The 27,285-nt window shown below is 48.9% G+C and overlaps 1 protein-coding gene across 3 annotated transcripts in view; it reads left to right on the forward strand.

Moving 5' to 3' along the window:
- LOC143961731 (C-type lectin domain family 10 member A-like) overlaps window positions 1–27,044 on the forward strand; it is a 61,131-nt gene extending 34,087 nt beyond the window's left edge. For 2 of the 3 annotated variants that reach the window (XM_077471069.1, XM_077471071.1), the window contains 3 exons: window positions 20,591–20,742; window positions 22,909–23,015; window positions 26,047–27,043. In XM_077471069.1, coding sequence (XP_077327195.1) covers window positions 20,591–20,742; window positions 22,909–23,015; window positions 26,047–26,203 — 416 coding nt within the window. In that variant the 3' untranslated portion in view covers window positions 26,204–27,043. Of the gene's footprint in view, window positions 1–20,590; window positions 20,743–22,908; window positions 23,016–26,046 lie in introns of all 3 variants that reach the window. The other variant, XM_077471070.1, reaches the window with a different exon arrangement.
- Window positions 27,045–27,285: the final 241 nt, after the last annotated feature.

Consider the following 27,285-nt stretch of genomic DNA (forward strand, 5'->3'; position numbering starts at 1 on the left):
TGACTCGCTCCTGATACATTTGCAGTCTGCTTTGTCCCTCCTGTGCAATGTAAGTTATTCCTGCTTCTCCTCCCTATCTGCTGGTCCATATCTCCCTCTGAACTCCCCTCCTCTTCCTCTCTTGTGGGCACCCACGTGACATCACTAGACACGTCATCATCAACGTCACCTTCCCCACCGCTATAAGTAGAGATCTCGGAGTAGGCAGCAACACCGGGGACCAACCTCCTCCTTGGGCTGATCTGGGTACTGTCGTCAGACTGCTGAGTAGCGGTTGTTGCTACCTCCTCTTCCTGATCCAATACCAAGAGTGGCTGCGCATCAGAAATGTCCTCTTGATATGGATCGGAAAATAATTCCTGTGACTCAAGCGGAAGGTATGTGGTGGTGGTGGTGGTGGTGTTGTTGGTGGTAGTGTCTTTGGGGGTGCACATAGCAGAGAGTGAAGAAGAGGGTGCAGATCGAGAGGATGAGGAGGGTGCAGAAGAGTAAGGCTGAGTGAGCCACTCAACCAAGTCTGGTGCGTCCTTTAAAGTAATTGAACGCACCTTCTGCAACTTCCCACTTTGGCTCAAGGCTGTTGCTCCTGCCCTACCCCTACCACCCCTGAGGAAGGGCCTGCCTCTTCCTCTGCCTGTCATTTTTTAAATCACCCTGTGACAAAACTCTTAGTCCCTATACCGCTGAAGGACTGCTGCAGTATAGGGCAGCGGTCAGCAGTGGTGCACCTCAACCCTATCTATTGTGGACCGATAGCGGTCCTTACAGAACAGCAGACTGTACCGCACTCAACCCTATGTACTGTAGCACCCTTCACCAAGTTACCAGTCCTTATAAGGACTTTTGTGGACCAAGCAGGTTGTGTGTTAGTGATTAGCAGACTGTACGTCAGTCCCTATACCAATGAAAGACTGCTGCAGTATAGGGCAGCGGTCAGCAGTGGTGCACCTCAACCCTATCTATTGTGGACCGATAGCGGTCCTTACAGAACAGCAGACTGTACCGCACTCAACCCTATGTACTGTAGCACCCTAGACCAAGTTACCAGTCCTTATAAGAACTTTTGTGGACCAAGCAGGTTGTGTGTTAGTGATTAGCAGACTGTACGTCAGTCCCTATACCAATGAAGGACTGCTGCAGTATAGGGCAGCAGTCAGCAGTAGTGCACCTCAACCCTATCTATTGTGAACCGATAGCGGTCCTTACAGAACAGCAGACTGTACCACACTCAACCCTATGTACTGTAGCACCCTAGACCAAGTTACCAGTCCTTATAGGAACTTTTGTGGACCAAGCAGGTTGTGTGTTAGTGATTAGCAGACTGTACTTCAGTCCCTATACCAATGAAGGACTGCTGCAGTATAGGGCAGCGGTCAGCAGGGGTGCACCTCAACCCTATCTATTGTGGACCGATAGCGGTCCTTACAGAACAGCAGACTGTACCGCACTCAACCCTATGTACTGTAGCACCCTAGACCAAGTTACCAGTCCTTATAAGAACTTTTGTGGACCAAGCAGGTTGTGTGTTAGTGATTAGCAGACTGTACGTCAGTCCCTATACCAATGAAGGACTGCTGCAATATAGGGCAGCAGTCAGCAGTAGTGCACCTCAACCCTATGTATTGTGGACCGATAACAGTCCTTATAGAATAGCAGACTGTACCTCACTCAACCCTATGTACTGTAGCACCCTAGACCAAGTTACCAGTCCTTATAAGAACTTTTGTGGACCAAGCAGGTTGTGTGTTAGTGATTAGCAGACTGTATGTCAGTCCCTATACCAATGAAGGACTGCTGCAGTATAGGGCAGCGGTCAGCAGTGGTGCACCTCAACCCTATCTATTGTGGACCGATAGCGGTCCTTACAGAACAGCAGACTGTACCGCACTCAACCCTATGTACTGTAGCACCCTAGACAGACCAAGTTACCAGTCCTGATAAAGAGCTTTGTGGAACAAGTGAGTTGTGAATGATTAGCAGACTGCAGCAGAAGGGCAGCAGTCAAGTATAATATTCTTTCTATATTTGGAAGAAAGAATATTATACGTGTACAAGCCTATTACCGTACCACTGATACCAGTCCTGAAAAGAACCTTTGTGCAACTAATAGTAACAGCAAGTCTTTAACCACTTTCAGACCGGACCATTTTGCTGGTAAATGACCAGAGGTCTTTTTACACTTTGGCACTGCGCTGCTTTAACTGGTAATTGCGCGGTCATGCAATGTTGTACCCAAACAAAATTTGCGTCCTTTTCTTCCCACAAATAGAGCTTTCTTTTGATGGTATTTGATTGCCTCTGCGATTTTTATTTTTTGCGATATAAACGTAAAAAGACCGCAAATTTTGAAAAAAAATGATATTTTCTACTTTTTGTTATTAGAAAAATCCAATAAACTCAATTTTAGTCATACATTTAGGCCAAAATGTATTCAGCCACATGTCTTTGGTAAAAAAAAAGTCAATAATTGTATATTTATTGGTTTGCGCAAAAGTTGTCACATCTACAAACTAAGGTACGTTTTCTGGAATTTACGCAGCTTTTAGTTTACGACTGCCTATCTCATTTCTTGAGGTGCTAAAATGGCAGGGCAGTACAAAACCCCCCCAAATGACCCCATTTTGGAAAGTAGACCCCCTAAGGAAATTGATAAGAGGCATGTTGAGCCCATTGAATATTTTATTTTTTTGCCTCAAGCGATTGAATAATGACAAAAAAAAAAATTTTTTTTTTTTTTTACACAAAGTTGTCACTAAATGATATATTGCTCACACATGCTATGGGCGTATGTGAAATGACACCCCAAAATAAATTCTGCTGCTTCTCCTGAGTATGGGGATACCACATATGTGGGACTTTTTGGGAGCCTAGCCGCGTACGGGGCCCCGAAAACCAAGCACCGCCTTCAGGCTTTCTAAGGGCGTAAATTTTTGAGTTCACTTCTCACTACCTATTACAGTTTTGAAGGCCATAAAATGCCAAGATGGCACAAAACCCCCACAAATGACCCCATTTTAGAAAGTAGACACCCCAAGCTATTTGCTGAGAGGCATGTTGAGTTCATGGAATATTTTATATTTTGCCACAAGTTGCGGGAAAATTACAAACTTTTTTTTATTTTTATTTTTTTTCACAAAGTTGTCACTAAATGATATATTGCTCACGCATGCCATGGGCATATGTGAAATGACACCCCAAAATAAATTCTGCTGCTTCTCCTGAGTATGGGGATACCACATATGTGGGACTTTTTGGGAGCCTAGCCGCGTACGGGGCCCCGAAAACCAAGCACCGCCTTCAGGCTTTCTAAGGGCGTTACAGTTTTGAAGGCCATAAAATGCCAAGATGGCACAAACCCCCCCCAAATGACCCCATTTTGGAAAGTAGACACCCCTAAATTTAGGGGTACACTAGTGAGACTAGGTAATAAATGGCGGGTGCCCTGAAACTATAAAAAAATAACTAACCAACCAGCGTCACCTGTAACAGTTATATGGTGATCACTGGTGAAAGGGTTAACTAGGGGGCAATTAGGGGGCTTTATGCGGTAGTATATGGGGGTCCCTGGCGCTATAAAAAGCTGCAGCGAACCTAAATACCTACCTGCCTAACTAGCGTCACCTGTGACACTAATACAGCGATCAGAAAAACGATCGCTTATTAGGCTGGGTTCACACTGGAGCGATGCGGGAACGCCACGAATGCGCGGCGGGTTCCCGCATCGCATGCCTCCCGGCGGCAGTTCACACTGCCCTATGCGAACTGCTGGGAGTGTCAGTGAAATGTTACTGACACCCCCAGATCAGTTCGCATATCGCAGTGCGATCTGCAAACTCGGATCGCATGGTGTGAACACCCATGCGATCCGATTCTGCTGCGGGCCAAAAAAAGGGTCCCGTGCGAATTTGCGGCGGGTGCGGCGGGTGTGGCGGGTGCGGCGAATGGCTGAACTCGAATCGCACAGAGATCGGATGTGATTTGCACTGCAGTGCGGTGCGAATCACATTCGTTCTCATAAACCGCTGCAATGTGAACCCAGCCTTAGTGACACTGGCGACGGGGGGTGATCACGGGGTTAAACCTTTATTGGGGGGGTTAGGGGGGTACATTAGAACTAAAGGGGGCTAACTCTAACTGCCCTAACAGTTATTACAGTCACAAATGACACCAATGCAAAAAAAAAAAAAAAAAATGACATTGGTGTCACTGTGACTGGGGGGCAGGGGTAATTGGGGGGGTGATCGGGGGGTAAAGGGGGGGTGTGAGTGTGCCTGGCATGTTCTACTGTGTGTGTAGAGTGTTGGTGCAACTCACCGATCCGCTCTCCTCCGTGTCGGAACGAAAAATACCGACACGGAGGAGAGAATACATCACTTCCTCTCCTGTGTTTACATTACAGGAGAGGAAGTGATGTCACCGGGGATTTCTATTCGTCGGGAGCGATCGCGAGGGGGTGGCCATGAATGAATGGCCGTCCCCTCGTCCGGGATCGCTCCCGTACGAATACCGACCGCCGCAGGCACCGGGCGGGGGCCCGATCGGGCCCCCGACCCGCGGGAGGCAAGGGACGTACATGTATGTCCTTATGCCTGCCCGTGCCATTGTACCGACGTACATCGGCGTGCGGCGGTCGGCAACTGGTTAAACTGACCCTCACTGCCTGACACACTGCTTCCTTCCTGTCCCTATACAAAGTGGCAAAAAAGAGTAGACTGGAACGATTAGTGGTTACTGGAATAGCTCTTTTGTGGACCTGATAGCAGGGGCGGATCCAGAGCCTAGTCTCGGGAGGGGCACTGCCAGAAAATAAGGTGTTGCTTATAGAACACGTTTATATTAAAATATATGTATTTAACATATCATACAGTCATAACCTTGTTTAAAACAGTGACACTGTTTTAAAGTGTTAGATGCATCCCCATGCCGGTGTGGTAAAATTTCCTGCGACTCATAAAAATTCCTCACCCCGTCACTTCCGGTGAGGCTCCGTCACTCTAACAGCTGACGGCGGGCCTTTACTGCGCATGCGCCAAGTCCGTGATCTGAACGGCGCATACGCAAGATCTTAATTTCAGTGGTGGTTAAAAATTCTACACGGAGACTTGCTGGTGGGCGGGCGGAGCTGAACAGATGCTCAGGACGTCAGCAGCAGCCCCGCCCACCCCACTAACATGCCCCTGAATCTTAAGTGGTGGTTAAAAATTATACTCAAGTGGGCGGAGACTTGCGGGTGGGTGGGCGGAGCTAAGCTGCTTAGAACGTCATCAGCAGTCTTGCCCACCCCACTAACATGCCCCTGAAGCGCTGGATGTTGTTTATGGTCGAGAAAATGTATGGCTTCAGCTGCTATTAACAGCAATCGCGCATGTGCGGGATTTTTGATTACTGACCAGAAAAATTATGCACTCACTAATGATGGCTTTATTATATCATCGGCAGCACCAATATGTATAGTATTTATTAAATCTGAACAATAAGCAGTGTATTTATTAAAGCTGAACAATTAGCAGTGCATTTATTAAAGCTGAACAATAAGCAGTGTATTTATTAAAGCTGAACAATTAGCAGTGTGTTTATTAAAGCTGAACAATTAGCAGTGTGTTTATTAGGCTGCTTTCACACTGGGGCAGTGCGGGCGTCGACGGTAAAGCACCGCTATTTTTAGCGGCGCTTTACCGTCGTTTTAGCGGCGGTCTGCGGCGCTAGCGGGGTGGTTTTAACCCCCGCTAGCGGCCGAAAAAGGGTTAAAACCACCCGCAAAGCGCCGCTGCAGCGGCGCTTTGTGGGCGCTTTGCCGGCGGTATTGCCGCGCTGTCCCATTGATTTCAATGGGTAGGAGCGGTTTAGGAGCGGTGAATACACCGCTCCTTCACCGCTCCAAAGATGTGGCTAGCAGGACTTTTTTCACTGTCCTGCCAGCGCACCGCTTCAGTGTGAAAGCCCTCCGGCTTTCACACTGCAGTGACAGGGGCTGGTTTTTTTCAGGCGCTACACAGGCGCTATTTTTAGCGCTGTAACGCCTGAAAACCGCCCCAGTGTGAAAGGGGCCTTAAAGCTGAAGAATATGGGCACAATATTGGGGACAGTGTGTGCGTTTGGGGACAGTGGCTGCATTTGGGCACAGTGGCTGCGTTTGGGGCACAATGTCTGCGTTTGGGGACAGTGTGTGCGACAGTGTCTGCATTTGGGCACAGTGGCTGCATTTGGAATGATCACAGTCAATTGCGTGGTAAACGGCCAATGGCTGTTTACCAGCATCAGTGGCGAGCAGTGTTCCCGGAAACACGCCGCCACCAACGTGCACGCGCAGAGCGCGCCCGCGATCGCCGTGGAGATGTGGGGCGGCCACCAACGTACACGCGCAGAGCGCGCCCGCGATCACCATGGAGAGGTGGGGCGGCCACCAACGTACACGCGCAGAGCGCGCCCGCGGTCGCCATGGAGGGGTGGGGCGGAACCATCTGTGATCACGCGGTAAACAGCCTCATGGCTGTAATGGGGCCTAGTCCTCATGTGATGGGAACCAAGGCCTGATGTGATGGGGGGGGGGGGGGGTCCTGTAGGGTTGCCACCTGTCCGGGATTCACCCGGACAGTACGGGTTTAGAGTAATTTTGAATCATGTGTCCGGGTCTCCTGCCTCCTGGATCCCGGACAAATGATCCTTTGCACTGTGGCTCAGGGCTCTAACTGTTTAGCTGGAACATTACTATTCTTAAGCCAATAAAGTAGTTCGGAAAATCTAATCAGTTCTGCTGCCGCTTCTATAGTATCCGCAGGTGGAATGTAGCGGCCGGGAACTGCAGCTTAAAGGTTTTGTCCCGCGGTCCCATGGCTTTTTTCTAGCAGAACTTTTCTCAGGCAATGCACAGGTCAGATCGTACAGGAGAAGAGATTCCCGCCACACACTGAGGGGACTCAAACTCTATAGAAGAATGAGTCTGCCCAGCAATGCCCTGTGAGTGTTCGGTGTGTCCATGTAGAATTGGAGGAGAGCGCTGGATCGGGGAGAAGAGCTCCATGATTGGCCAATCAGCAGGTCATTTATCACACAGACAGCTGAGCTGACCGGAAAACAGACCGTGCAAGTGACCAGCCGCAGAATCAGATCCATCCACACTACTGGGCTGGGTAAGAAAAACAGATCTGAGGAGGGAGGGGGAGAGGGGGAGTTTTTAGGATTCTTTGCTATCACCTCTGTGTTGTATGTAATGATCGGGAGTCAGACTCAGTGCCAGCATAATACAATGTACAATGTCCTGCATAGAATAGTGTGTCCACTCCACAGGTCTTCCTGTCATCCTGCCTGCCCCCCTCCTGTCACACTGTCTCCTCCTGTCACTCTGCCCCCTCCTGTCACCCTGCCCCATCTTGTCACCCTGCCCCCTCCTGTCACCCTGCCCCATCTTGTCACCCTGCCCCCTCCTGTCACCCTGCCCCATCTTGTCACCCTGCCCCCTCCTGTCACCCTGCCCCCTCCTGTCACCCTGCCCCATCTTGTCACCCTGCCCCCTCTTGTCACTCTGTCCCCTCTTGTCACTCTGCCCCCTCCTGTCACCCTGCCCCCTCCTGTCACCCTGCCCCATCTTGTCACCCTGCCCCCTCCTGTCACTCTGCCCCCTCCTGTCACTCTGCCCCCTCCTGTCACTCTGCCCCCTCCTGTCACTCTGTCCCCTCCTGTCACCCTGCCCCATCTTGTCACTCTGCCCCCTCCTGTCGCTCTGCCCCCTCCTGTCGCTCTGTCCCATCTTGTCACTCTGTCCCCTCCTGTCACCCTGTCCCCTCCTGTCACCCTGCCCCATCCTGTCACCCTGCCCCATCTTGTCACTCTGCCCCCTCCTGTCACTCTGTCCCCTCCTGTCACTCTGTCCCCTCCTGTCACTCTGTCCCCTCCTGTCACTCTGCCCCTCCTGTCACCCTGCCCCCTCCTGTCACTCTGCCCCATCCTGTCACTCTGCCCCATCCTGTCACCCTGCCCCATCTTGTCGCCCTGCCCCCTCCTGTCGCCCTGCCCCCTCCTGTCGCTCTGTCCCCTCCTGTCGCTCTGTCCCCTCCTGTCGCTCTGTCCCCTCCTGTCGCTCTGTCCCCTCCTGTCGCTCTGCCCCCTCCTGTCGCTCTGCCCCCACCTGTCGCTCTGCCCCCACCTGTCACTCTGCCCCCTCCTGTCCCCCTGCCCCCACCTTTCATTCTGCCCCCTCCTATCACACTGCCCCCTCCTGTCCCCCTGCCCCCCACCTGTCACTTTGCCTCCTCCTGTCACTCTGCTCCTCCTGTCACTCTGACCCCACAGCATCGCCCCGAAATTGAATGCATTGCACATGGATGCAGGAAGCCCCTATTCACTTGAGTGGGCCACATTCGGCAGGCAATGCTGCTCAGTGAACCTAACAGTGCAGACATGTTTTGTCGCACTGTGATGCAAAGCATTTTGGCAGTGGCAGGTACACATCCCCCTCTGCTGCCTTTTTAGCTTAAGGGGAATGGTTAGGTAGCAGTTAAAATACAGCTCAACCTCTAATTTTTACTGTCCCCCCATCCACAAGTGTAAACGAAGTCGCAGGGCACGCTGAAGAGTGATCCATAGTGGATCATGTTTTGAAGGTATTTGACGAGAGGTGAAGAAGAATGTTGCCTCCTGCTTTTAACCCCTAAAAACCAATGACACTGTGCTGTAGCCATGTGCATTGCACACGGGTGTAGCGCAGCCCCATTCTGGTGTATAGGTTAAGTTAAGCAAGCGTAGTGCCGTGCACCACTAAAATGTTCGGGTTTGGCTTGAAGAAAAGGTGGCAACCCTAGGGGTCCTGTGATGTGATGGGGGGTCTTCTGATGTGATGAGAGTGTCCTGTGATGTAATGGGGCCTAGTCCTCATGTGATGGGGACCAAGGCCTGATGTGATGGAGGGGGGGGGTCCTGTGATGTGATGGGGGGTCTTCTGATGTGATGGGGGTCCTGTGATGTAATGGGGCCTAGTCCTCATGTGATGGGGACCAAGGCCTGATGTGATGGGGGGGGGGGGGTCCTGTGATGTGATGGGGGGTCTTCTGATGTGATGGGAGTGTCCTGTGATGTAATGGGGGGCCTAGGCCTGATGTGATGGTAACCAAGGCCTGATGTGATGGGGGGGTCCTGTGATGTGATGGGGGTCTTCTGATATGATGGGGGTGTCCTGTGATGTAATGGGGGCCTAGGCCTGATGTGATGGTAACCAAGGCCTGATGTGATGGGGGGTCTCCTGATGCGATGGGGGGGTCTTCTGATGTGATGGGGGTCCTGTGATGTAATGGGGGCCTAGTCCTCATGTGATGGGGACCAAGGCCTGATGTGATGGGGGGGGTCCTGTGATGTGATGGGGGTCTTCTGATGTGATGGGAGTGTCCTGTGATGTAATGGGGCCTAGTCCTCATGTGATGGGGACCAAGGCCTGATGTGATGGGGGGGTCCTGTGATGTGATGGGGGGTCTAGGCCTGATGTGATGGTAAGCAAGGCCTGATGTGATGGGGGGTCCTGTGATGTGATGGGGGGTCTCCTGATGTGATGGGGGTCCTGTGATGTAATGGGGCCTAGTCCTCATGTGATGGGGACTAAGGCCTGATGTGATGGGGGGGGTCCTGTGATGTGATGGGGGGGGTCTTCTGATGTGATGGGGGTGTCCTGTGATGTAATGGGGGGCCTAGGCCTGATGTGATGGTAACCAAGGCCTGATGTGATGGGGGGGGTCCTGTGATGTGATGGGGGTCTTCTGATGTGATGGGGGTGTCCTGTGATGTAATGGGGGCCTAGGCCTGATGTGATGGTAACCAAGGCCTGATGTGATGGGGGGTCTTCTGATGCGATGGGGGGGTCTTCTGATGTGATGGGGGTCCTGTGATGTAATGGGGGCCTAGTCCTCATGTGATGGGGACCAAGGCCTGATGTGATGGGGGTCCTGTGTTGTGATGGGGGTCTTCTGATGTGATGGGAGTGTCCTGTGATGTAATGGGGCCTAGTCCTCATGTGATGGGGACCAAGGCCTGATGTGATGGGGGGGTCCTGTGATGTTATGGGGGTCTTCTGATGTGATGGGGGTCCTGTGATGTAATGGGGCCTAGTCCTCATGTGATGGGGACCAAGGCCTGATGTGATGGGGGGGGTCCTGTGATGTGATGGGGGGTCTTCTGATGTGATGGGAGTGTCCTGTGATGTAATGGGGGGCCTAGGCCTGATGTGATGGTAACCAAGGCCTGATGTGATGGGGGGTCCTGTGATGTGATGGGGGGTCTTCTGATGTGATGGGGGTCCTGTGATGTAATGGGGGCCTAGTCCTCATGTGATGGGGACCTAGGCCTGATGTGATGGGGGAAGGGAATGCACTTGCATTGTCCAGTAGGGGTGCAATGGATCATCACCGATCCGTGATGCAAATAGGTCACCCTGTTCAGATCAGCACACGCCACGATCCGCGGAGTGCCCCGCGGCCTCGGCCTTAGGAAAGGCCGTGGCTTCGGCCTAGCTCCGTAGCGGCGGCCATCTTGGTGCACCCATTTACAATGTGATCGCTTCGTCAAATGACGGAGCGACCACTTGTAAACAAACTGGCGTCATAGTGACGCCAGTTCCTCTCTCCCCTCTGTGTACTGATCTGTACAATGGAGGGGAGAAATTGGAAGGCAGCAGCGCTGCGGGCTGCATCTGTTGTGTCCACAGAACTGCTCTGTGACAAGTGCAGTCACAGCCATCCCTCCATACCCAGCCAATACTCTGCCGTACCCAGCCAATACTCTGCCGTACCCAGCCAATACTCTGCCGTACCCAGCCAATACTGTGCCATACCCTGTAATATCCAGCCATACTCGGCGGTAGCCAGCCATACCCAGCCATGCTCAGCCAATATTACAGTGGGGGAGATATATATTACAGTGGGGACTATTTTGTGGTGGAATTTTAACAGGTTTTTGCAAATTCAATTATTATTGGCTGATCCGAAAACTGATCCAATCCGTGACTCAGATCCGAGGAACAATCCGGTCCGTGAGTTTTTTGTATCCGTTGCACCCCTATTGTCCAGTGATAGGAGACTTGTAACAGCGAAGCAAGGGCGTACTGATGATTGTTTTTCGATCAATGCAACTAGCTGGTGTATCAAGAACCCATTACATCACAGTGTGGCTGATGCTGCTGTTAGGAAGTTTTTAGTGTTTAGGAGTGTGTGCACTGTGCCACACTCCAAAGATTCCTCACCTACTTGTGGTACTTGTACTAATACCTGGGTTTCTGTGTAGCGCTCTTTCCTCTTGTAGTAGAGTCCTGGGCTCTTGGAGGCATATTGGTGACTTTAAGAGTTAGGGACAGCTGACATCCTTCTGTGTAGAGTGGGTTAAAAGGCAAGTTAGGTGCAGTGCAAAAAGAATTGATGGGCACTAGACACTTTTTTAATGCACAGAGATTTATTGTCTCTTAACCACTTTGCCGCCTGGCCTATAGCAAAATGACAGCGGCAAAGTGGTTTCAAAATCCTGACCGGGCGCCATATGAGGTCCTCATGATTTTGATCCACTTTGCACCCCCGGGGGCATGCATCGTGGCGATCGTTGTTGCGGTGTGTCAGTCTGACACCCCGCAACTACGATCTCGGTAAAGAGCCTCTGACGGAGACTCTTTACCACATGATCAGCCGTGTCCTATCATGGCTGATCACAGTGTAAATAAGAAGAGACGTTGATCGGCTTTTCCTCACTTGCGTCTGTCAGACGCGAGTAGAGCCGATTGGCTGCTCCTCTGACAGGGGGGGGGGGTCTGTGCTGATCGATTATCATTGCAGCCTCCCCCGATTATGCCCACACTGGACCACCAGGGACACCACCAGGGATGCCCAGCACCAGGTATGCACCCCCTAGACCACCAGAGATGCCAGTCAGTGCCCACAATGGATGCCAATCAGTGCCCACAATGGGCATCACTGATTGGTATGCATTATTGTTTGGCACTGATTGGCATCCATCAGTACTATATAATACAATACAGTGCCGCTTATCAGTGACCATCCATGCCCATCTGTGCCGCCTATCCATGCCCGTCCATGCCGCCTATCCATGCCAATCCTTGCCAGCTATCAGTGCCAATTTGTGCCACCTATCAGTGCCCATCCGTGTCGCCCATCAGAGCCACCTCATCAGTGCCCATCAGTGTGGCCTTATCGGTACCCGTCACTGCAGCCCCATCAGTGAAGGAGAAAACTTTTATGTCTTTTTTTTATTTGTTTAGCAAAAAATAAAAACCGTAGAGGTGATCAAATACCACCAAAAGAAAGCTCTGTTTGTGGGAAAAAAATGATAAAAATTTAATTTGGATACAGTGTAGCATCTCCGACCTTCTCAGGTGACCAGCACTTAAAGGAGCTCTCAAAGCGTCTCCTCAGATAGGTCCCTGGCTTGGCACTAACTCAAGTTTTCCCACTTCAGCATCTCTGGTTAGTGAGAAGACTGCTTGGGTAATGGCTTTAGTTACTCACAATGGTCTCTGGTACCACGGTGTATGGTCCCTTTGTGGCGACAGCTGTTCCTTTTTACCTCCCGACCGCAGCTTGTTTTCCCAGACAGGAGCACTGTTGCTTCTGGTTGGACTACAAGCTGTAAGTCCCAACCCGACGCTGCTCTCCCACAATGTCCCTCAGGCAGCCTAGCAGCCAGATGTCCCTGGGATAGAAGCTAGCCATGTGACCTAGCAACTCAGGGCAACACATCACATGTCCACATGAGGACTAGGCCCCATTACATCACAGGACACTCCCATCACATCAGAAGACCCCATCACATCACAGGACCCCCCCATCACATCAGGCCTTGGTCCCCATCACATGAGGACTAGGCCCCCATTACATCACAGGACCCCCATCACATCAGAAGACCCCCCTATCGCATCAGAAGACCCCCCATCACATCAGGCCTTGGTTACCATCACAAAAGGCCTAGGCCCCCATTACATCACAGGACACCCCCATCACATCAGAAGACCCCCATCACATCACAGGACCCCCCCATCACATCAGGCCTTGGTCCCCATCACATGAGGACTAGGCCCCCATTACATCAGAAGACCCCCCCATCGCATCAGAAGACCCCCCCCCATCGCATCAGAAGACCCCCCATCACATCAGGCCTTGGTTACCATCACATCAGGCCTAGGCCCCCATTACATCACAGGACACCCCCATCACATCAGAAGACCCCCATCACATCACAGGACCCCCCCCCATCACATCAGGCCTTGGTTACCATCACATCAGGCCTAGGCCCCCCATTACATCACAGGACACCCCCATCACATCAGAAGACCCCCCCCCATCACATCACAGGACCCCCCCCATCACATCAGGCCTAGGTCCCCATCACATGAGGACTAGGCCCCCATTACATCACAGGACCCCCATCACATCAGAAGACCCCCCATCACATCACAGGACCCCCCATCACATCAGGCATTGGTTACCATCACATCAGGCCTAGGCCCCCCATTACATCACAGGACACCCCCATCACATCAGAAGACCCCCCATCACATCACAGGACCCCCCCCCCCCATCACATCAGGCCTAGGTCCCCATCACATGAGGACTAGGCCCCATTACATCACAGGACACTCCCATCACATCAGAAGACCCCCCATCACATCACAGGACCCCCCCCATCACATCAGGCCTTGGTCCCCATCACATGAGGACTAGGCCCCCATTACATCACAGGACCCTCATCACATCAGTAGACCCCCCCATCGCATCAGAAGACCCCCCATCACATCAGGCCTTGGTTACCATCACATCAGACCTAGGCCCCCATTACATCACAGGACACCCCCATCACATCAGAAGACCCCCATCACATCACAGGACCCCCCCCCCCATCACATCAGGCCTTGGTTACCATCACATCAGGCCTAGGCCCCCCATTACATCACAGGACACCCCCATCACATCAGAAGACCCCCATCACATCACAGGACCCCCCCCCATCACATCAGGCCTTGGTTACCATCACATCAGGCCTAGGCCCCCCATTACATCACAGGACACCCCCATCACATCAGAAGACCCCCCCCATCACATCACAGGACCCCCCCCCCCCCATCACATCAGGCCTAGGTCCCCATGACATGAGGACTAGGCCCCCATTACATCACAGGACCCCCATCACATCAGAAGACCCCCCATCACATCACAGGACCCCCCATCACATCAGGCCTTGGTTACCATCACATCAGGCCTAGGCCCCCCATTACATCACAGGACACCCCCATCACATCAGAAGACCCCCATCACATCACAGGACCCCCCCCCCCATCACATCAGGCCTAGGTCCCCATCACATGGGGACTAGGCCCCCATTACATCACAGGACCCCCATCACATCAGAAGACCCCCCATCACATCAGGCCTTGGTTACCATCACATCAGGCCTAGGCCCCCCATTACATCACAGGACCCCCATCACATCAGAAGACCCCCCCATCACATCACAGAACCCCCCCATCACATCAGGCCTTGGTCCCCATCACATGAGGACTAGGCCCCATTACATCACAGGACACTCCCATCACATCAGAAGACCCCCCATCACATCACAGGACCCCCCCATCACATCAGGCCTTGGTTCCTATCACATGAGGACTAGGCCCCATTACAGCCATGAGGCTGTTTACCGCGTGATCACAGATGGTTCTGCCCCACCCCTCCACGGCGACCGCAGGCGCGCTCTGCGCGTGTACGTTGGTGGCCGCCCCACCTCTCCATGGTGATCGCGGGACGCGCTCTGCGCGTGTACGTTGGTGGCCGCCCCACATCTCCACGGCGATCGCGGGCGTGCTCTGCACGTGCACGTTGGTGGTGGCGTGTTCCCGGGAACACTGCTCGCCACTGATGCTGGTAAACAGCCATTGGCCGTTTACCACGCAATTGACTGTGATCATTCCAAATGCAGCCACTGTGCCCAAATGCAGTCACTGTCGCACACACTGTCCCCAAATGCAGACATTGTGCCCCAAACGCAGTCACTGTGCCCAAATGCAGCCACTGTCCCCAAACGCACACACTGTCCCCAATATTGTGCCCATATTCTTCAGCTTTAAGGCCCCTTTCACACTGGGGCGTTACAGCGCTAAAAATAGCGCCTGTGTAGCGCCTGAAAAAAACCGGCCCCTGTCACTGCAGTGTGAAAGCCGGAGGGCTTTCACACTGAAGCGGTGCGCTGGCAGGACAGTGAAAAAAGTCCTGCTAGCCACATCTTTGGAGCGGTGAAGGAGCGGTGTATTCACCGCTCCTACCCATTGAAATCAATGGGACAGCGCGGCAATACCGCCGGCAAAGCGGCGCTTTGCGGGTGGTTTTAACCCTTTTTCGGCCGCTAGCGGGGGTTAAAACCACCCCGCTAGCACCGCAGACCGCCGCTAAAACGACCGTAAAGCGCCGCTAAAAATAGCGGTGCTTTACCGCCGACGCCCGCACTGCCCCAGTGTGAAAGCAGCCTAATAAATACACTGCTAATTGTTCAGCTTTAATAAACACACTGCTAATTGTTCAGCTTTAATAAATACACTGCTAATTGTTCAGCTTTAATAAATACACTGCTAATTGTTCAGCTTTAATAAACACACTGCTAATTGTTCAGCTTTAATAAATACACTGCTTATTGTTCAGCTTTAATAAATACACTGCTTATTGTTCAGATTTAATAAATACTATACATATTGGTGCTGCCGATGATATAATAAAGCCATCATTAGTGAGTGCATAATTTTTCTGGTCAGTAATCAAAAATCCCGCACATGCGCGATTGCTGTTAATAGCAGCTGAAGCCATAAATTTTCTCGACCATAAACAACATCCAGCGCTTCAGGGGCATGTTAGTGGGGTGGGCAAGACTGCTGATGACGTTCTAAGCAGCTTAGCTCCGCCCGCCCACCCGCAAGTCTCTGCCCACTTGAGTATAATTTTTAACCACCACTTAAGATTCAGGGGCATGTTAGTGGGGTGGGCGGGGCTGCTGCTGACGTCCTGAGCATCTGTTCAGCTCCGCCCGCCCACCAGCAAGTCTCCGTGTAGAATTTTTAACCACCACTGAAATTAAGATCTTGCGCATGCGCCGTTCAGATCACGGACTTGGCGCATGCGCAGTAAAGGCCCGCCGTCAGCTGTTAGAGTGACGGAGCCTCACCGGAAGTGACGGGGTGAGGAATTTTTATGAGTCGCAGGAAATTTTACCACACCGGCATCCCATTTATTTGTATTCTAACACATGGCTGCATGGACACAGCCACTATGTCCCAATATGACATGCTGGGGTGGGTACCTGAAGGCACCTGGCAAGCATTCTGGGACCCACGCAGGACATATTGGGACACAAAAGCTGTGTGTGTCATTAGAAATAAATGGGATGCCAGCACAGGGATATGTACAAAACGTTATGGGACATTCCTTTTAGTATATCCCACACTTTATCCATCCCCAAGTCAGTTAAAGACAGCCCGCATGTCTGCAGCATACCCCCTGTGTGAATGAGGCCTAAAGATGAATTTTAATGTCATTTTATATCATCATTATCATCATGATCATCACACAATACAGGTGCTGTGGCTCATGATGATGATGATGATTGGTAATTGTAATACACAGCATGGAGGGGGGTAATGTACCGACTGACGCATTTGTGACCAATGGCAATTAATTAATCCCTTTGTGCTGCATTAGTAGCAGTGTTTTTTTTCAACCCCATCATGCTGCAGCATAAAAGGGGTTAATTAATAATGATGGTGCCACTGCCACTAATGCAGCACAAAGGGGTTAATTAATTGCCATTGGTCATGAATGCATCAGTGAGTACATTACCCCCCTCCATGCTGTGTATTACAATTACCATTCTAACTGCATCAACATCCATCCCCCCTCCCCTTCCCTCCAAGTGTTAACCACTTCAGCAGTTCACACAGCTAACACACTGTTAAGGAGTTAAGGCAGTTAAGTGATCACTCACTTGCAGACAGTGCAGATGGGCTCACAGGTCGGGCAGCATCTTGTCTTGAATCTCGCGCTCCCGGCCTCTGAAATATGACGTCACGCCAGCCGGGACTAGGGAGCTCCTGTCGGGTGGAGATCACTCCGCCTGACAGGGAAGTAACACTGGGCACGTCCGCACCGCTCTGCAAATAATACTACACAGCGTGTAGCGGCGACCCCAGTTTTACCATGGTCTTTACCCCCATAAGGACGCCACCGCCTGGGCCCCTCTAAATGAACGGATGGGGCACACTGAATATGTCTTAAGCCATCTTGGAGTGGGGGAAGCAGAAATAAAGTCCCTGCAACTGCATTTAGACGATTCCTCGCCAAACGTAAATAGGTGGCGGAAGGAGAAAGCCTTGAAGTGAAATATTTTCGGGGGGGGGGGGGCAATTGACCCGTTGCCCCCCCCTGGATCCGCCCCTGCCTGATAGTAACAGCTAATGATGATGATGATGATGATGACGACTAATCTGGCTGTCCCTGTAGCACACACCGTCCTGTCCCTTTCTCTAAACTGACAAAAGACACTCAGGCTGCTGCAAGAATCAGTAGCACAGCAAACCTATATACACCTAACACCTATACCAGTCCTGAAAAGAACTTTTGTGTACCAAATAGCTAGCGATTTATCTCTCCCTACTCCACACAGCAACCTTTCCCTATAGTGACAGAAGAAAGAATGTAAAATGGCCGCCGGATCGGGTGTATTTATAAGTTAGGGGGAATGTCCAAGTGTCCATGTGCTGTCATGTCTCAATTGGCTGTCCTGTACCCCATGATAGACGTGTCATCATAGGTCAAAGTTCTTTTACACATTAAACATGTAAGTCCGCCGGGACGAACGACGGGAAAAGGCGAGCGAACGAGCGGACCGCGAACGGCCGAAATTCGCCGCGAAAACGACCGCCGGGGCGAACCGTTCGGCTATCACTAATCATAGGCCCTGGCATTTGGTGGAATGGTGCTCTTTGTGAGCTGTATGCCTGGGGACCATTGAGGTGGTGCTACTTTGGAATTCAAGTCCATGTCCCCCCAAAATACAGACTCTGGGAACCCTGTATTTGCAACATTATAGTGATGGCTTCATAACGTTGAGGCTCATAGAAGGTGCTGATGTCATCAACTCAGGACACCTGTCTGTCTGTTGTCTGCTAGAATGTGTTTATTGTAAATAAGTCTAGTATGGGATCTAAGAGTCATTAGATCCCCATTGTTGTTTGTGTTAATTAACTCTGCTATTGTGTAAGGAGTCTGTGTTGATTCGTGAAATGTTGATTGTGTTTTCTGAACTACAAGACTGCAAATCTGGCCTATAGGTCATGTCTGAGTCATCTAGGCTGTCTAAAGGGATAAGTTAATTAGCTCATGTGATTTAGGTTTCTGGTCACAGGTGTATGTTCAGAGTAATATGAGCAGGAGGTATGCATCTCCTCCTTTACTGTATAAAAGAGCCTGTATTCCTTCCAATAAAGATTTTCAGTTTGAACCTCAATACAGAGCCTCGTCCCGTATTTGGGGGAGAATTATTCGTATGGGTTCCTTGTTGTTCAGCTGATGGAAGTGTCTGGTAGCTGCTTTGGTGTTCGGGAAGGAAATGTCCTAAACGGCTCTAACCCCTTTCATACTTGGGGTGTCGTTACACTCACCTTGCAACAATTCCATCCCAATGCTGTAACTCCAGTGTAAAGGGAAGCTGAGCCTCCTCTAAGTGGGAATTCCAGTTACTTTCCTGGGTTCTTGAAGAGACCCTGTTATCAATTAAAAAAATGCAGGTAAAAACACATGTAGCACTCCCCCCCGAAGGAGCTGCTGGTTTGATTGGGCTTACCGTTACCTTCCCGACCCCGTGTGCGTCTAGGGGTTTCTCTCTGTCACTCTCTATCGGCCCCCCTCCCTCTCAGCATCTGTCTCAAACCCCCACTTTCTCTCACACTCCCACCTCTCTCTCTCACCCCCTCTCTCTTTCACACACACTCCCCTCTTTCTCTCACCCTTCTCTCTCACACACACACCCCCTCTCTCTATCTCACCCCCCTCTCTCTCTCGGCACCCCTCCCTCTCTCTCCGCCCCCTCACACTCTCTCAGCTCCCCTCCCTCTCTCTCATCGCCCCCTCCCTCTCTCTCAGCCCCCCTCTTGCTCTCTCAGCCCCCCGTCACTCTCTCACCCCCGTTCCCCCTCTTTCTCACACCCGCTTTCTCTCTCTCACTCACCCCCATCTCTCTCACACACAACCCTTCTCTTTCTCTCAGCCCCTCTCTCTCATGAATTGCCGTGTTGGCACTTTGCAACACAAAACCCACTTTCTTATTTCAGTTTGAGCATTCAGACTCAAAAAGGTTTGCAATCACTGATCTAGGATGTTTCCAAAGTAATATTTTATGCTGTACTTATATTTTTTTTTTTTTATCTTTGTATGATGTTGTACCAATAAAAGTATTACATCATTTTAAATATATGTGTTGTGATTATAAGTGCCCTTTAAAATCCCATGACCAATGCATTAGGGACATACCTCTCCATACTTTCTACCCCTGGTAATTACCCTTCTTTTACTTTTATATAATCCTAATACCGTTATTCTATACATTTTAACCCTTCAACCCAATAAACATGCCACACAGGAGTTTGGAGTATAACTGGCCATAGCAGCCTTTTATTAACACTCTTCAAACCAATAACTTAAATAACTTTATTAAATATATATATATATATAACAACTTTTTGGTAATGGCAATTTTAACGAACTCCCAGTCAGTTGGTCTTTGACGGTACCACGTTCCACCTTTTAAACATAACCTTTTTTACCATTACACTGCGGGACCACCTTTTACCATACCAGGCCTCCGGCCGTTTATAAGCCTGGAGACAACCACCTTCCCGCAATGTCACCAAATCCCGTATCCAGCCTACCCTTCCGCTGGGATACACCAAAAAAGGGGAGGGCCCATATCCCTATGAGCTCCCCCCCACATTTCCATCATCTGTTTCCTTTTGCCCCATCAAAGACCAAAAGACACCGCCGCTACTGCTGCTATGACGACCTTCAGCACCGAACCTGCAAGAAAACAAAACACAGACAACAGAACGACCACAACACCAATAACACCTCATCACTTTTTTTTTTTTTTTTTTTTATAAATTATGGGACGGGTGGGTGGGCAACTCTTTTTTCTTCTGAGACACGCTGCCTTGTCCGCTCCTCCCCTTCCTTTATATAATGCTCCGCCCCCCTTCCATTCTTCCTCTCTATACGCCACCTCCTTACCTCCCCTCCTCACATTAACCCCTTCCGCTCTTCCCCTCAGCCTTTGTCATGTCCGGCCCTCCACCCAGCCTCTGGCTTAGTTCCGTGCCTCTCTTTAAGGGAAATTAATTTTTTTTTCAGTGATAAAGGGATGTTGGCATGCAGTAGAGTACCCACATTGCCCCTACAAAATGTATGTCTGCATGCTGTGCCTGATTTCTTTTTATTATAATTTTACCGTCTTGGATAAACTGTGCGGCTATAACCATAACAATCCAGCGTCACCCACCTAATCCTCTTTCCTGCTCCCTCAGGCTCCTCTATTCCGTTATGCAGTGAGGGATGGAGATACTATGGACTCAGCTGTTACTACTTGTCTTCAGACTCAATACCATGGAACGCCTCCAAGAAAGAGTGCGAGAACAAGGGGGCCCACCTGGTGGTCATTAACAGCGAGGGAGAGCTGGTATGCACAGATATACACTTCCTATTGTATTAGTCCCACTGTCTGATCACATCACTGCCAGCAGTATTTGATTATTATGCTCCCAGCCTCACCCTGGGAAGAGATTGCCCAGTTTGCAGGACAACAATCTAAGCACTGGTAGACTGAGAGAGATTATGGCTGAGTCAGGTCAAATGAATAGTTAACCCTTTGCACACACACGGTAGCCAACACTACATGTTTTAACAGAAATCTGCACCCTTTATAGAATCTTTTGGTGAAATTCTGACATTTAAATAAATGTGTCACTTGCTGCCTCATCCAGACAGGAATGTAACAGAGCTTACACTGCTGAAGCTTCTTCACAGAGACAAAGTTCTTTCTAAATAGAGCGATCAGCTGCATGATTATCAAACATTGAAACAAAAAAAGGTGCAGGAATTATATACAGACAAAAATTAACTTTAATGGCAACCCAGTCTTAGTCCATAGGGTTCAATATCGGGTTGGCCCACCCTTTCCAGCTATTGTATAACAGCTTCAACTCTTCTGGGAAGGATGTCCACAAGGTTTAGGAGTGTGTCTATGGGAATGTTTCACCTTTCTTCTAGAAGCACTTTTGTGAGGTCAGGCACTGATGTTGGATGAGAAGGCCTGGCTCAAAGTCTCCCGCTGTCCAGAAGTTTTTGGAGAGTGTCTATGGGAATGTTTGACCATTCTTCCAGAGCATTTGTGAGATCAGGCACTGATGTTGGATGCGAAGGTCTGTTTTGCAGTCTCCACTCTAATTCATCTCAAAGATGTTCTATCGGGTTGAAGTCAGGATTCTGTGTAGGCCAGTCAAGTTCCTCCACCCCAAACTCGTTCACCCATGTCTTTATGGACCTTGCTTTGTGCGCTGGTGCGCAGTCATATTAGAACAGGAAGAGGACGTCCCCAAACTGTTCTCACAAAGTTGGGAGCCTGGAATTGTCCAAAATGTCTTGGTATGCTGACGCTTTAAGAATTCCCTTCACTGGAACTAAGGGGCCAATCCCAACACCTGAAAAACAACCCCACATCATAATTCCCCCTTCACCAAATGATTTGGACCAGTGCATAAAGCAAGGTCCATAAAGACATTGGCGATTTGGACCGAGGGCATTGATTAGAGGGGCAGCGCCCACGCGCCCCTAATGGAGCGCCCGCCACTACAATCCAGTGCTCCTCATCTCTTTTAGTGTTACAATGAAGACTTGATGGAGGTTCTAGCTCCTTCCTAGTATATTAAAAAGTAGAAAGAAAATGTTTGGTGTTCTAACCAGGCCAATGGCATGTTTAGGAGGTCAGCACAGGAAAGGAAAACCTACATTCTTCTCTAATTATAGGTTTCCTTTAGGGAGAAAAAAAAAAAAAACTTTCTTATGGATATCCTTCTGGCTTCATGGTTCAAGTATTACCAATACACCTGAGTAATTAAAAAAAAAAAAAAAAGACTCTTTATTCTGTGAATGGGAAATTATCTCTGAATGGAGGATGGGTGGATGATCGTTAGGTCTGCCCCATCCATTCATAGTTGGTGTTCCATTCATAGAAGCTGTAGTATAGTATGGCTTGTATGTCTGGAAAAACTCCATGTCTGTAAGGAGGTCCGCTCAACAGAAACTTCAAACCACCACCGGGGAAAACATCAGGTTTCTTTTACTCCAACCGTGAACTCAGGTCATATACCCCAAACGAGAGACAAACACCACAATAGTGTAAAACCTTTTTCACCAGAATTTATTAAAGGTAATGCACTTACATGAAAAGATGATTAAAACAGCATGTACTGGACACAATGGTTTCAGAGGTAGATTCTCCAAACGCGATGACAGGAAATGACACACGGCCAAAACATTGCTATTGTAGAATACATTTCCTCTCTCCTCAATTTTTCAACCTTGGCTTTGCTGTCCATTTTCTAAGGCTGACCTCAGGGGGGTCACGAGCCTGGAGATAAGTTGTGCCATGTCTTTGTCTCCGGGGGAAGATCACATTTGTGTTGGGGTGTGACGTGTTCTCACCACTTTAGTGGATTTCCTCCTGGTTCCCCAGTTTCCTACCCAAACCCTGAAATATAAAGGTAGACCAACTGTCATGTGACCTAATCAGCCATTGTGTGTATAATTCACCTTCTAACAACTTCAGTATTTTGTCTTTCTTAAGAATTTTCTTCGTGTGATCACAAACAAACAATCCTTTTGGATCGGTCTAACAGATGCGGATGGAACCTGGAGATGGGTGGATGGAACGTCTTATGACATAACTCCAAAGTAAGACATAGAAACCTCAATTATCGGAATCCTTCTCAAGATCTGGCAAAATGATCTGAAAAGGTGGCACACCAATGGATCCTTGAGCACATTGTTAAGACTTTAATTCACTTCACCCAGTGCTGTACAATACATTGTCACCCAGAAAACAATAATGTTCTGTGACATGGAGTGATAAGACTCAGGGGTAGATGTGTTTTTTTAGTGAAGTCCATGACAGGTTTAAGGGCCTGGTAGCCCACTTTTATAAAAACAGCTTAATGTAAAGTCCATAAACTTTCCCAGCTCACAGCATAAACAGGTAAAGAAATATCAAGCCACCTGGCTCTTTCTTCAGCAGTACTTCTGCTCTTAGTAATGTGTCCCTCAGACCAACGTCTCTTCAATGCACATATCTTCAATCCCATCAATGCACACAGCTCCTCATTAATGCACACAGCTCCTCATTAAGGCACACGGCTCCTCATTAAGGCACACAGCTCCTCATTAAGGCACACAGCTCCTCATTAAGGCACACAGCTCCTCATTAATGCACCCAGAGATACGGGCTCACACCCGTCTCCTAAGGTGAAGCCCTGTCTCCAGAATGGGAGTGCACCTCCCTCCTGGCTGGAGCCCTGAAATGTTCTCAGTCCTTCACACACACCCTGCTGGACTCCAACATATCCCAGGCATTGGGTTGGAGATTTCTTCTCTCCCAAGGCACTTTGACATCTCCAAACCTTCAGGAATACCAAAATCCCGGGAAAGCTGTAAAAATCGTTTTCTCAGCTCAAAATCCACACTCCGGAGTCCCGCACTCTGCACATGTGCGAACCCTGTGTCTTTTTTTCAACCATTTTTCCAGTGGCAGGACCTCAGTACATGTTTATTAATAATCTATGAGCCAGTCTTTATGAGCAAGCTCTTTTGAGCAGAACATACCAGTGGGGGGCTGGGTAGGGGGACTGACTCTGTAATAAAAGGTTCCAGCCGGGTGTTGCCTCTTCTCCTGATCTATGTACTTGATTTTCACCCTCTTGCCTCTTTGTGTGAGTGAAAGGTGAGCATCATAAAACCTGTGGATCCTATTGGAAATGCTTTCATATCCTTAAAGTGATACTAAAGTCTCAGTTTTAATAACAAATAACAAACATGTCATACTTACCTGCCCTGTGTAATGGTTTTGCACAGAGCAGCTCCTCCTCTTCACGGGTCCCCTGTCAATGCTCATGGCCCCTCCCTCCTGTCGAGTGCACCCACAAGGGGGCAGATATGGAGGCATGGTTTAGCCCCCTCCTCTCTCCTCATTGGCTGACTGTTTTTGATTGACAGCAGCAGGAGCCAATGGCATCACACTTCTGTCTCAGCCAATGACGAGGGAGCGTCCCAGGCAGTCAAAACGCTCCTGCAACATTGCTGGTTCGATATGGGGCTTTTTATCTTAATTAGGGATGGGCGGTAAACCCCCCAGTTCAGTTTTTGTTCTCTCTCCTGAGCCATGCTAGGCCACATGACCTTAAAGGGGTTGTAAAGGTTCGTTTTTTATTTTCTAAATAGGTTCCTATAAGCTAGTGCATTGTTGGTTCACTTACCTTTTCCTTAAATTTCCCTTATAAATGTTTTTTTTTCTTTGTTTTCTTTGTCTGAATTTCTCACTTCCTGTTCCTCCTCAGTAAGCTGTTCTGGCTGACTAACCACCGCTCGGATGATGGTGAGAAGTTTACTGAGGAGAAACAGCAAGTGAGATATTCTGACAAAGAAAAAAAACATTTAGAAGGGAAATCGAAGGAAAAGGTAAGTGAACCAACAATGCACTAGCTTAGAGGAACCTATGTAGAAAATAAAAAACGAACCTTTACAACCCCTTTAATTTGGAGGGAGGCCATGCCAGGGAGGACCCCCTGGCAAAGCACCTTATCCTCATGTTGATGAAGATAAGGGTCTGTTCCCCAGGACCATTGCCAATGGTTGTGGGGGTGTGTGGGGGAGCTCATCAGAATTTGGAAGCCCCTGTTAAAAATATGGGGGCCTACACATTCCGCTTCCCCTCGGGTTAATGAGTAGGAGGTGCATATTAACTTTTAAACCCATAAAGGCGGACACCCAAATAAAAACTAAAAATACCCAAAAAAGAGCCCCTCCTTGTAAATCCATCATCAATCAGGATGCCCTACGCCTGCTGGCTTGTCAGAATTAAAAACTGGGTTGACCTGATGTACATGGCTATTCCCAATGGTACTGCTTGCTGAATGACAGCTCCCTGAGCGGTCATCAGCTATATAACGGAAGGGGAGGGGAAAGTAGTGACATCATTGACAAAATATGGCCAATGACAGTTGCTGTTATCTCTGTCCCTTTGCCAATGTAACTGTAGATTCCTACCCATGTGAGTAATGTGCCACAGATGGTTGCTAGAAATGCAGTGGGCACCAACACTTGCTGCTTCTGTAGGAACCACTGACAGCAGGAAACTGTTATATTTATATATATATATATATATATATATATATATATATATATATATATATATATATATATATATATATAAAAGAAGTAGAAATACCACTTCTATAGATGATGCTCAGCTCCCAGGGCACAGGGGGCAAAACCTTTGGCCATTCTTCCAAACACCCTAACAGCCTAGGTTTAAGCCATGCCATTGGCTCATCCCTACTTCTCACATAGCCAATGTAGGAAAGAGATGAGGGAAAGAACTCCTCACATAGACCAATAGGTAAAGGAGTGAAGGAGAAGAACTTCTCACATGAAGGACCTGGAGGAGAAAACTCTTCACATATTCAATCAGGGAAAGAGGTGGGAGGAAGAACACATCACATAGCTAGGGGCTATGTATGAATGGGGTTGGCCACCACTGATCTAACCTTAGTAGATTGTACCATTGAATTGTAGTGTGTGGTCAGTTCTCTTGCAGCCAATCACAGTTGTTGGGCTCACGCCTTTTAAATCTCATTTTGTAGCATTTCTGAGGTCCCAGTTCTGCTCAGTTCCTGTATTGATCTAAAACCTTATTGTCACTTCTGTCCTTCAGGTTCTGGGCACAGACTCAGCCCGATGATTGGAAGGATCATGGTTTCAAAGGAGGGGAAGAAGGGGAAGATTGTGCTACGTTAAGGAATGGATATGACTGGAATGATCTTCACTGTTCTGAAAAAATAAAGTACATCTGTGAGAAGAAGATCTTCTGATATGGACTGAAGGACACCAGAGGACACCTGATATCTCTATCTACTGTACCTTTGCTGCACCTCCATCATACTTCAGCCATATAGAATCTACTACTATATAAAATAATGCTTCAGGATATGCTGGGACTTGTTGTTCTTCTAGAATTGGAGGATCTCAGAGCGTTCAATCTGCTGTTTTCAAGTTGAACTCCAACCTTTTCTTTAGTCTTGCACAGTTGTATAGGGTCCTGTATTTCACCACATGCCGTGAGCATCTCACAATGTGCATTAGAAGCTACAAAGAGTCAGATAGAGTCCCCCCTAATTTCTTGGCTGGAGGAGGTCCAGTGTCACCTAGGTCTCTCCTCCCCAGCCTGAGTGTCCCTGACCCACCACAAGTCATTCATTGAATTTCAGTTCTTTCAAACATGGAGGCTCAGCATTACATGTGGGTGTTATCTAGGGTGATCTGCATGCAAACCAGTGAGTCACTGACCTTCTTGAGACGTACCATTTCACATGTTATCAACATGGGGGGGGGGGGGGGGTTATCTTGCCAGAGGGGACAAGGCCTTTATCCACTTCGATACCGGTCACTTTACCCCCTTCCTGCTCAGGCCAATTTTCAGCTTTCAGCGCTGGCACACTTTGAATGACAATTGTACAGTTATGCAACACTGTACCCATATGAACTTTTTATCTTTTTTTTTCACATAAAAAAAAGCTTTCTTTTGCGGGTATTTTATCCTCCCTGGGTTTTCTACTTTTTGCTAAATAAACAAAAAAAGTTGGAAAACTTTGGAAAAGAATGTGTTATTCTTCATTGCTGTTATAAAACTTTGCAAATAAATAATCATTTTTCAAAAATTTAGGCCAAAATGTATTCTGCTCCATTTCTTTGGTGAAAATAACCCAAATCAGTGTATATTATTTAGTCTATAGGTAAGTTATGCAAACTATGGCATATATATATATATATATATATATATATATATATATATATATATATATATATAAATATATATATATAGATGAAAATTGTTCAATCCTGATGTACTGACGGCCTATCGCATTTCTTAAGGCCCGAAAACCTCAAGACATTA

Source organism: Lithobates pipiens, unplaced genomic scaffold (genome assembly GCF_037356315.1).
Source record: "Lithobates pipiens isolate NorthernLeopardFrog02 unplaced genomic scaffold, aLitPip1_a1.2 Scaffold_8, whole genome shotgun sequence".
NCBI lineage: Eukaryota > Metazoa > Chordata > Amphibia > Anura > Ranidae > Lithobates > Lithobates pipiens.